Below are 12,153 nucleotides of genomic sequence, written 5' to 3' on the forward strand. Positions count from 1 at the left end.
TAGATAAGATGGATGAAGCAAAGAAGTGCAGGCCGACAGGAACTGGATATAGATCTCTCCTGAGAGACACAGCCAGAATACAGCAAATGCATAGGCAAATGCTAGCAGCAACCACTGAACTGAGAATGGGACCCCCATTGAAGGAGTCAGAGAAGCACCTGGAAGAGCTAGAAGGGGCTTGATACCCCATATGAACAACAATGCCAACCATCCAGAGCTTCCAGGGACTAAGCCACTACCCAAAGACTATACATGGACTGACCCTGGGCTCCAACCTCATAGGTAGCAATGAATAGCCTAGTAAGAGCACCAGTGGAAGGGGAAGCCCTTGGTCCTGCCAAGACTGAACACCTAATGAACATAATTGTTGGGGGGAGGGTGGTAATGTGGGCAGGATGGGGAGGTGAAGTCCATATATAGAAGGGGAGGGGGAGGGATTAGGGGGATGTTGACCTGGGAAGGGGAATAACAATAGAAATGCAAATAAGAAATACTCAAGTTAATAAAGATTTAAAAAAAAAAGAAAAAGAAACACACCTCAAAATCAAAGATAGATATTACCTCAGAGTTAAGGGCTGGAACAAGATTTTCCATGCAAACGGTCACAAGAATTAAGCTGACTTAGCCATTCTAATATCTAATGAAATAGACTGTCAACCAAAACTAATCAAAAGAGATAAGAAAGGACACTCATCACAAAAAAATCTACCAAGATGATATGTCAATTCTGAACATATATGCCATGAATGTCCCTACTAAAGCTGAAATTACACATCCATCTTCACACATTAATATTAGTATATTTTACCATTACATACATTGGTGAGAACCAATGTACAGGTCATGCTACCAAAAACTAACAGACGTTATGACTCAAATAGATCCAATAGACATCTACAGAACATTTTACTAAAACACAAAAGAATATACCTTTTCAGCACCTCATAGAACGTTCTATAAAACTGACCAATACTTGCCCACAAAGCAAGTCTCAATAGATACAAGAAAATTGAAATAACCTCTTATATCTTATATCCCATGGATTAAAACTGGACGTCAAAAACAACAGAAAGAACAGAAAGCCTATAAACTCATCAAAACTGAACAACTCTCTTCTCAATGACCACTAGGGCAAAGAAGGAATAAGAAAAGAATTAAAGACTTTTTAGGACTCAACAAAATGAATGCAATATATACACAAACTTATGGTATGAAATGAAAACAGTCCTAAAAGCAAAGCTCATAGCACAAAATGCTTTCATAAACAAATTAGACAGATCTCATACTATTGATTTAGCAGAACACCAGAAAAATCTAGAAAAAACGAAACATATACACCAAAGAGGAGCAAATGGCAGGAAACAATCTAACTCAGGACTGAAATCAATAAAATAGAAACAGAGAACAGTTCAAAGAATCAATGGAACAAAGAATTGGTATCAACAAGATAGATGATCCCTTAGCTAGCCTAACTAAATAAGCCAGGGATACAATACCTAAATTAACAAAATCAGACTGGTAAAGGTGGACATAATAGAAACTGAAAAAGTCCAAAATATCTTTAGGTCAAATAAAGTTCAAATAGTTCAAAAGGTCAAATCGTTCAAAAACCAGTAGTTCACAAAATTAGAAAGTCTAAAAGAAATGGACAGATTTTTACATAGATACCATTTACCAAAGTTAAATCAAGATCAGATAAATAACTTAAATGAACCTGTAACTACTAGGAAAATAGAAAGTTATTAAGTCTCCCAAGCAGGAAAAAGCCCAGTTGTGAGAGTTTTAGCTCAGAATTCCAACAGATTCTAAAAAAAAAAAAAAAAACTAAACCCAATATTCCTCAAATTCTTCCATAAAATACAAACAGAGGAACACTGCCAATTTCATTTTTAGTCACCTTGATACTCAAATCACACAAGGTTCAATAAAGAGATCTGGAGACAAATTTCCCTCATGAATATTGATGCAAAAATACTCAAAAATATTTACAAACAGAATTCTGAACACATCAAGAAGATCATGAATCACGATTAGCTAGGTTTCCTCTTACAAATACAAGAATGGTTCAACATATGAAAATCTGTCAATGTAATCCACTGCACACACACACTAAAATAATACAAAAAATTACATGACTATCTTAATAGGTACTTAAAAGACATTTGACAAAATTAATCAGTATTTCATGATAAAAGTTTTGGAGAGATCAGGTATGCAAGGGGCATACCTATACATAATAAAAACAATGTAGAGCAAGCCTAAGGTCAACACCAAATAAAATGGAGAGAAATTGATAGCAATTCCAATAAAATCAGGAACAAGCAAGGCTATTCACTTTCTTCATATCTATTCAATATAGTACTTGAAGGTCTGTCTAGAACAATAAGACAACTAGAGATCAAGAAGACAAAGATTGGAAAAGAAGAGGTCAAACTTCTTTGAAGAAAAATATCTGAAGATTAAATTGGAGATTGGAAAGCTCTGTCATGCTAATAGATAGAATTAACACAATATTGGACATCTTACTAAAATCCACCTACAGATTCAATGTAATCTTCATTAATATTCCAGCACAATTCTTTACAGACCTTGAAAGAATAGTCAACTTCAAATATAGAAAATAATAAACTCAGGATAGCTAAACAATTCTGTATAATAATAGAACTTCCAGAGGTATCACTATTAGGGTCTGCTATAAAGCTATAGCAACAAAACCATGTGGTATTGCTCTAAAAACACACAGGTTTGTCATTGGAATCTAATCAAAGACACAGAAGTAAACATACACATTTATGGACACCTGATTTTCATAAAGAAGCCAGAATTATACAATGGAAGAAGAAAGCATCTTCAAGAAATGGTGTTAGTGGGCATGTTCATTATCTTATTCCTTTCTGCTCTTTGACAGGGCCGAGGAAGCATCACTGAAGGCTCTCATCACCTGGCCATCATGTCTAAGTCAGTCTTCCAAGGGGGCAGAACAGCTATGGAAGCTCTTCATTGGAGAGCTGAACTTTGAAACAAAGGACAAGAGTCTGAGGAGCCATTTTAAGCAGTGGGGAATACTTACTGACTGTGTGGAAATGAGGGATCCAAACACCAAGAGGTCCAAAGGCTTTGGGTTTGTCACATATGCCACTGTGGAGAAAGTGGATGCTGCCATGAATCCAAGACCACACAAGGTGGATGAAAGAGTTGTGGAACCAAAGAGAGTGCCCCAGCCCACAGGGCAGTCAGCAGAAGTTGGGGACCACCTAGGAGAGAATGGGGGACAAGAGACACAAAGAAGGATGCCAAAACAAAAGTCTGATCAAGATGACAATTTTATTTTTTCCCAAGGCTGAATTTATACCATAGCAGGGGTAACAGAGGGAGGGGGAAGTGGGAAACATCTATGTAAGCCAAGGACACAGCTCTCTTGTGGTCAGTTGATGTCAACATGATGTTGGTTTTTCAGAAAAGTTACAGGTTTGCCATATCATTAGTCAGCAGGATGTTGGTTTCTCAGAAAGGTCACAAGTTTGTCATATCACTAGGCATCCTGACCACCAGATTTGTATTAGTCTTCTGTAGCTGGCTGGGGATTTTCCAGGAACCCAGTTATACTTAACTCTAACTGTACTATTAACATCAATAATGGAGGGTTTTAGGGGCATTGTTCCCAACATCTCTTCCTTCCTTATAATCAAATGAAAAAGTGGCCAATGGCCATGCTGTCCTGGAATGAGCCCCTCCGGAACTGCATCTGTCTTAGGTTGGAGTAATATTTGTCACATGGCCAAAAGAATCTTGTTGCCAGGGTCCATCATGGGATAAGGCAGCAGCTAATGGTGGCCCTCCTGTCTTAGGCCCTTTATTCATGAATATAGCACTCTCTTACCTGTCATTGACTGTCTAGCTCAGCACATTCATTGATGTTTCAGCAAAGGCATCAGAACAGCAGGCAGAAAAGAATGTTGTCCTCATTTGGCTCAAGGACAAAAAAGTCCTTGCCTGGGCTGGGAGGAAATGTGTAGGTGAGCTTGGCCCTCACCAAAGGCATCTTCCATAGCTAGCCTATGATAATATACCGGAATAGGTTTTGCTGCTATATTATCTACCTGTTGTTTAATAAAACTGGTTAAACGATTAAATGGCCAAGGGCCAAAAGATATAAGCAAAAGAAGGCCTACCAGGGGGCCCAACAGGGAGGGAAGCAGAGTAGACAACCAAGGGGAGGTGGAGAACCAATTTTGATACCAGCTCTCAGCTTTTTCTCTTTCTCATATTCTCCTTTCTAAGCCTTCTCTGACCTTTTTCATGCTCTTTTTAAGTATTCCTGTCTTATCGGCATAGAAGCCGCATTCTTCTTTGAGTGCTGCACAGAGTCCTCCCTGTTGTAAAAAGAGCAGATCGAGTCCTCTGCGATTCTGAAGGACCACTTCTGTGAGGGATGAGAGGGAGTCAGAGAGGTCATTGACACCTTGTTGGAGCCTCTGGACATCAGCAATGATGGTGGCACTAAGTTCTTGATATCTGGATTTAGATAAGATCAGGGAAGAAATGCACCCCCCCCCAAACTGAGGAGTGCAGAGATGGGTTCTCTGTGCTATCTAGTCAGCACACCGGGTGGGGACTCAAATAACTGGCCCCACAAGTGAAAAAATTCTTCAGAATGATAATACACAAGACGGGAAACCAATTGAACCAATACACAAAAATCAGAACTATCAGTGAAAAAAGTCTCAGTAGTCAAACAGGGGGTGAGGCCATCAAGGCCAATCCACCAAGTATCATTTTGCGGTAATAAATATTGAGAATATTTATCAGGGACTATGGTTTGATTACAAAGGTGGGAATACATAATGGGGGGATGAGATCCCCCAACACAAAGCCCCAGCCCTGACACCTGGGACAGGGACAAACCATTCTATTCCCCTGGTTGCTATCTGCAATGGCAGGAATCATTTATGGGGATAGTCTCCAACCGCAGCTATTCCTTCATAAAAAGGGGGTTGGGAATGATAGCAAAAAGCCAAAATTTTCAACTAACTTAGGATCTGTAAGGTTTAAGGTCAAAAAAGTTTGATTGATCAAGGTGAGAATCAAATTTTTGGTATTGGGAGAGTTAATCTTCTAAGGGGGCCTGAGGGCAATAATATGGTTGGACTGGAATCATTGTATATAATGGGGGCTGTTGTGGGGTTCTGGAAAGTTTTTGTAGGGGCAGGAGGAACCAAGACTGGATTAAGGCCCAGGGGACTGGGGAGTAGGAATGCACAGGTTCTTTTAACAATTTTATGGTAAATATAATTCCTGTATCAGCACCTGATTGAAACATTCTAAGGCCCCAAGTATATCCACGTGTCCAATCTTGGTTTCGACCCATGGAGGTAAATTTAATATTTAGGGGGATGCACCATCCCCTTGTTTTAGAATTAGAACCTTTACAACGGGAATCTGGGAGTAGGACAGGAGGTATTATAAGTCACTGTAATAAAGTCCCAGGAAGAAGGGGGATGCCAATAGGCATCGCTGGTGGTCTCACAGCTCCATGAATGGCAGTAGAGATCATCAAGACCTTCGCACTTATGCAAAAGGGAACGGTCCTGATGAAGGCCAGGGCAAACATAAAAATCATGAGATCCAGAATGTTGTGGTGATAGCGATTATCATAGCCCAGATCACAGATTTTTGGAGCTCTCTGGGCCAGCCCCTGAGGGGACATGGCAGAAAAGGAAGTACTAGGTCGATTATTTTCAGGAGCCTGGGTCAAGTCAAACTTATCTTCTAAGCCCCAAGGGCTGGCCGAGCCCTGGGCAAGTTTGCACAAATCTGGAGTCAGATTTGGGGGCCACCATGGTAGGGTGGAAATCTTAGAGGTGGCCCAAACTGGGTCATGTCTATCAGAAAGGACAACCCAGGTATAATTCCAGGGGAAATGCCTATTGCTGGTAGGCTTACGGAGAGGCAATGATGGGTTGGTGGTCACGATAGTCCAGGCAGGGGTCATCAGGAGCAATTGGAGGAGTAGCATCTGCAAGAGAAGAAGTCTCAGGAGGAGACGACTGCTCCTTTCTGGACAAGGGTGGATTAATAACCCTCAGAAGCCTCTCTGGCACCCATCTTGGACCAGCATTTTCTTTATCATAAACACAGGTGAATCCTCATCCCCAGATGAGGATGAGGTCTGTCCCATGAACGGATTCTTCCATTGCACTAATGCGTGGGAATCTTGTGATCTAGGATGTCACAAATGGTCAGTGGTAGACTGGCTCTCAAAATTTAAGGATAGGAAATTAAATACAAAGAGGGCATGATTGAGCCAATTTCAAGGTGTTAAAAGAGAATAGGCATCAGTGACTGTTGTTAAACGTTGAAGCATGTTTTTCAAGGTCTGATTGGTTTGCTCTATTATGCCCTGAGGATTATATGGAATGCCTGTGACATGTTTGATGTTAAACTGGGCACAAAATTGTTGAAATTTAGCTCCCTTGTATCCAGGGCTGTTGTGATAACCTGTGGCTTCCCCATGGTAGCTATACACTGTAAAGTGTGGGTGATCACATCATATGACGCTTCTCCCGAGAGGGGGGATGCATGAATGAACCCACTATAAGTATCTATGGTGACATGAAGATATTTTAACCTCCCAAAAGAAGGAAGGTGGGTGACATCCATTTGCCATCGTTTGTTGGGGACCAATCCCCTGAGGTTGACCCCCAAGTGGGGAATTGGCAGCAAGGTAGTGCATTCTCCACAGGACTTAACTATTTCCCTTGATTGATCTCTAGAGATCTTAAACTAAAAGTGAAGGCATTTAGATGGTGTAGAGCATGAGCCCATTTTGCCTGATCTGTGGGGTTTATAAAGGCAGGGAATGTAATACAGGTGGCCTTGTCAGCCAGGGTGTTCCCTTTTGACAGAGGGGCCCTCCAGTGTCCCATGAAAAATGGCTCTGTCCTCTTAATAATAAGGGATTGAATTTCTACAAACAATTTGGAAGCAGTAGAAGCAGGCTTGATATATGACACCGTTTCTAATACTGGAATGAAATGGGCCACATAGGCACTGTCAGTATATAAATTAAATGGGGTTGTTGCTAATATTTTAAAAACCTGGGGTACTGTGAAGAACTCTACAAGCTGAGGAGAGGAATATGGGGACTGCATTGTGGTAACTTGTTCCTGTATAACATAGGCAGCTTTGCCAGTCAAGGAACCATCTGTAAATACCAAGGTACCTTTACATAACAGGGTTCTGGAGGTAACTTTAGGGAAGGTCAAGGAGTGTAATTTTATGAATTGTATAAGGGGGTCATTTGGATAATGATTATCTATGGTTCCTGCAAAAAAGGCGCAAGCTATGGCCCAATCGTCATTGGACTGAATAGACAGTCAACTTGTTCTGAAGTACATGGGACAATGATAGTGTCATGGTCTTTTCCAACATACTGTCTGGACATGTTTCTTCCTTTTATAATCAAGGCAACAGATAGGAGTAATAGGTGGCCAAAACTTTGCTCAGATTGGAGGGGAGATATACCCATAATAGAGGGCTTCCTTTTCCGTTGGGAGTCTGAGGTTGTTGCTAAAAGACTCCCACTGGGGTATGTGTGGTAGCACAAACAATAAAATATAAGGGAGCAGCATAATAAATCTGAACCTGAGAGGAAATAGCTTGACCTATCTGTTGTAGTGCTGAGATGGACTGGGGAGTGAGGGCCGGAGGGGACAAGGGATGAGACTCTCCTGAAAGAAGTTCATTGAGTGGGACTAGAGACTCAGGAGGAATCTTTAGATAGGGGCGAATGAATTGGAGGTTTCCAAGTAATTGTTAAAAGTCATGTAAAGTTTTAAGAGATGAAAGTCAGAGCTCAACCTTGGGGAGCACAAATCTGTTCTAGCATGAGCTCATACCCTAGAAAGGAATAGGGGTCTCATATTTTAATCTTTTCAGGGGCAATTTTAAGCCCCCAGGAGCTGAGTGCCTCCTGATGTCGAAAGCATGAAAGGGCTTGCTGCTGGTAAGGAGCGGCCAGCAATATATTATTCATATAATGGAGGATATATTTCTGTGGCCAGGCTCTTCTGACAGGCTGAATTACATGGGCTACATATTTTTGAGCCAGGGTAGGACTGTTGAAGGATCCTGAGGAAGGATCCACCAATGAAAGCAGTGCATAGGTCCATGGAAATTAACTTGGGAAATGCTAAATCCAAAATGGTGACAATCGTCTGGGTGAAGAGGTATAGTTAAAAAAAAAAACCAACAATCTTTTAAATCAATAACAATTTTAAAGAACTCGGTAGTGATGGCAGTAGGAGATGGAAGACCAGATTGTAGTGCTCCCATGGATATCATAGCTTTATTTACTCCGCGGAGATCTTGTAAGGGTCTCCATTTGCCAGACTTTTTCCTAATAACAAAGATTGGGGTATTCCAGGGAGAAGAGGATGGCTCAATGTGGCCAGCTGCAAATTGTTCCTGCACTAACTGTCTTTCAGCAGTCAATTTTTCCTGAGTTGGCAGTATCTCTCCAAGAGATCTTTCCTGTATGAACCTGGGGAGAGGCATGACTGTGCCACTGTGAAGGCGGGGATCCCAAACCCCTTCGATCTAACCTCTGTGTCACAGTTAATAGTTTTTTAATACCCCGTACACTCTCCCCAGAACCAGGACAAAAGTATTCGAAGGTAGGGGACCATGCACCCATAGATATGGCCTGGATACCTTCCTCGGGTGTTAATATTGTACTGGAGAAGGCACTGAGGTCCAGTCCTGAGCTGTTCTTTGTGGCTCACCAGAGATGGGCAATTGATTGGGTGAGGGGTGGCTGGCTTGCTGAGAGACAAACCCTATTGCCCCGGGGCCTGTCCTGAAAGTGGGGTCCGGAAGCTGCCTCTGCAGGGGGTTTCCCCAACACGTCCCTGGCTGTAGTCTTGGATCTACACTTGCTAGCCCAATGTCTGCCTCTAAGGCAGTGGGGACACAAAGCAAGAGGAGGAGAGAGAGAGAGAGAGAGAGAGAGAGAGAGAGAGAGAGAGAGAGAGAGAGAGAGAAAACGTTCTCAAGCAAGCCATATCATGAACCTTCTGATGAGGGCGCCTGCACATGCATTTGGTTCTCTACTGCAAATGTGGGTTCCAGGAATCACACTCAGCTCAACAAGTTTAACAGAAAGTCTTTTTGTATCCTGTATCTTGTTAATACCTCGCATGAAATTCATTGGATAGATAGCTAATATACAGTGATTATTAAGTTTCATATAAATTTATATACATTTCAAGAAGGCAACTTGAAGAATTCAATTTTACGACTTTAAATATTAAGAAAATTTAAAGTATACCTTTTCTTTAGTATATTTTAATTTATTAAAATTTACAACATACCCTACATTATGATATTGTGAGAACCCTGTCAGAAATAGCAGGTCACCACCCTGCCTAGGGTGAGGACAGAGAGGGAAGTGACTCAGAGAAAAGACAAGGCCAGGAAATACCATAAATTCCACAAGATGGGCAGGACAGGGCCAAATGTAGGAGACAACCTTTCCATTCGAGTTGGCCAATACTTTTAAATGTTACTCAGGGTAACCAATCACAGTCGTCTAACTCAAGTGACCACTGAATTTCCTGCCAAAATGTTTATGAAAAGTATGTGCTTTGTGAGTTCAGTCTCCTCTTGCCTGAGTGCTGGGGGACCCCAGCGTACATTGGAACAATAAACCTCTTGTGGATTGCAGCGATTCCAGTCTCTGTGGCCTTATTGGGTGGTGATCTTCCAATAGACTCTTACAATATAAATATCTTTGTGAGAGATATAAATGAAAATTATTTGTAGAATAAAATTCAACAAACTTTATGGAATGTTTTACAGAAAAATCTGTTTTACAGTACTTGTACAAGTTTCAAACAAAGACAATTTATTTGTGGTGTAACAGATTAGAAATTAATCTTAGAAAAAGAAAACAAGTAAAACAAATTTTGACAAGGAGCAGTAAAAGAGGAAGCAATAGTGAAAACAAACATGGTTTGGAACAAATGCCCAGATAAGTAAGGGGAAGGCATTCAGAAAGTTAAAAGTAGTGCATGCACTATTTAAGTCACGTCTACACAGGATGGTCTTCATAGCACCTAGAGGGAAAGTTTCAAGACCAAACAGCCTCAAGGACCAGCAGCATCTGCAAGATCTACAATGGCTAGGCTCTGTGCTTTCCTGATTGCCCTGGTGGTGATGATGTACTGGTCAACCTGCTCTCTAGGATGTGACCTGCTTCAGCAACAAAGCCTCAGGAACAAGAGAGCCTTAACATTCCTGACTCAAATAAGGAGATTTTCCCCTGTCTTTTGCTTGAAAGGCAGAAAGGACTTTGGATTCCCTTTGGAGAAGATTGATGCCCAGCAGATCCAGAAGACTCAAGCGATCCCTATTCTATATGAGCTGACCCAGCAGGTCCTGAACATCTTCACATCAAAGGAGTCATCTGCTGCTTGGGATGCAACCATCCTAGACTCATTCTGCAATAACCTCCACCAGCAGCTCAATGACCTCAAAGCCTGTTTGATGCAGCAGGGTGGGGTGCAGGAACCTCCCTTGACTCAGGAAGACTCCCTGCTGTATGTGAAGGCATACTTCCACAGGATCTCTGTGTACCTGAGAGAGAAGAAACACAGCCCCTGTGCCTGGGAGGTGGTCAGAGCAGAAGTCTGGAGAGCCCTGTCTTCCTCAGCCAAATTGCTGGCAAGGCAGAGTAAGGAGGAGTGAGTCTTGAGCAGTCGAAAAACAGAAAGCTCTTCGTTCTGACAGAGTAGGATGGACCTGACTACCATTCACTTTTGCAATTAGAAAAAGAAGAAAGCATGGGAACATTATTGAAATACAAGTGGATAGTCACCTGTTAGAGAGATTTCCAAATAAATAATAGCCAAACAAATGTACTGCTGTGAGAATGTCCTTTATGTTCACCTGATAATTTGGGGCATATCAAGAACTCAATGGTTAAATGTTGATCATAAAATAATAATAAGACAATTTATATTGAAAGGAAGAAGTCAAAACATCCTTCTTTGCAGAGGGTATGATAGTATACTTAAGTGACTAAAAATTCCACCAGAGAACTCCTAAACCTGATAAACAACTTCAGCAAAGTGGCTGGGTATAAAATTAACTCAAACAACTCAGTAGCATTCTTCTACTCAAAGGATAAACAGGCTGAGAAAGAAATTAGGGAAAGGACATCCTTCACAATACTCACAAATAATATAAAATATCTCAGTGTGATTCTAACCAAGCACATGAAAGATCTCAGAAATAGGAACGATCTCCAATGGTCATGGATTTGCAGGATTAAGAAAAGGGGGGCATCTTGCATGTCTTTCAACAGAGGAATGAATATAGAAATTTTGGTACATTTACATAGTGGAGTAATTCTCAGCTATTAAAAACAATGACTTCATGAAATTCATAGGCAAATGGATGGAACTAGAAAACAGCATCTTAAATGAGGTAACCCAGTCACAAAAATACACACATAGTATGCACTCACTGATATGGGGATCAGCCCAAAAGCTCGTTTTACCCAAAATACAATCCACAGACCACATGAAGTTCAAGAAGGACAACTAAAGTGCACAGGATGCTTCAGTCCTTCTTAGAGGGGGGAACAAAAATATTCATAGGAGGAGATATGGAGACAAAGTTTGGAGCACAGGCTGAAGAAATGGCCATTCAGAGCCTGCTCCCATCTGGGTATCCAGCCCATATACATATAGCAACCAAACCCTGACAATACTGCTGATGCCAAGAAATGCATGCTGACAGGAGCCTGATATAGCTGTCTTCTGAGAGGCTTTGTCAGAGCATGACAAATACAGAGGCAAATGCTCACATACAGCCATTGAACTGAAAACAGTATCCCCATTGGAGGAGTTAGAGAAAGGATTGAAGGAGCTGAAGGGGTTTGCAACCCCATAAGAATAATACCAACCAACCAGAGCTCCCAAGGACTAAATCACCATTCAAAGGCTACATGTGAACTCATGGTTTCAGCTGCAAATGTAGCAGAGGATCCTTGCTGGGCACCAACGGGAGGAGAAACCCTTGGTCCTGCCAAGGTTGGACCCCCAGTGTAGGGGAATGTGGGGGCAGGTGGGCGGGAAAGGGGTGAATGGG

General features: G+C 41.6%; 1 protein-coding gene across 1 annotated transcript; it reads left to right on the forward strand.

Moving 5' to 3' along the window:
* The first annotated feature begins 10,176 nt into the window (after positions 1-10,176).
* Positions 10,177-10,746, forward strand: LOC116903067 (interferon alpha-5-like). The gene has a single exon (XM_032905370.1). The coding sequence runs from the start codon at positions 10,177-10,179 to the stop codon at positions 10,744-10,746; it is 570 nt and encodes a 189-aa protein (XP_032761261.1).
* Positions 10,747-12,153: the final 1,407 nt, after the last annotated feature.

The sequence above is a fragment of the Rattus rattus genome, chromosome 1 (genome assembly GCF_011064425.1).
Source record: "Rattus rattus isolate New Zealand chromosome 1, Rrattus_CSIRO_v1, whole genome shotgun sequence".
Classification (NCBI taxonomy): Eukaryota; Metazoa; Chordata; class Mammalia; order Rodentia; family Muridae; genus Rattus; species Rattus rattus.

Excerpts from the sequence above, each read along its gene's own strand:
- LOC116903067 (XM_032905370.1), top strand. The coding sequence starts at position 10,177 with ATGGCTAGGCTCTGTGCTTTCCTGATTGCCCTGGTGGTGATGATGTAC.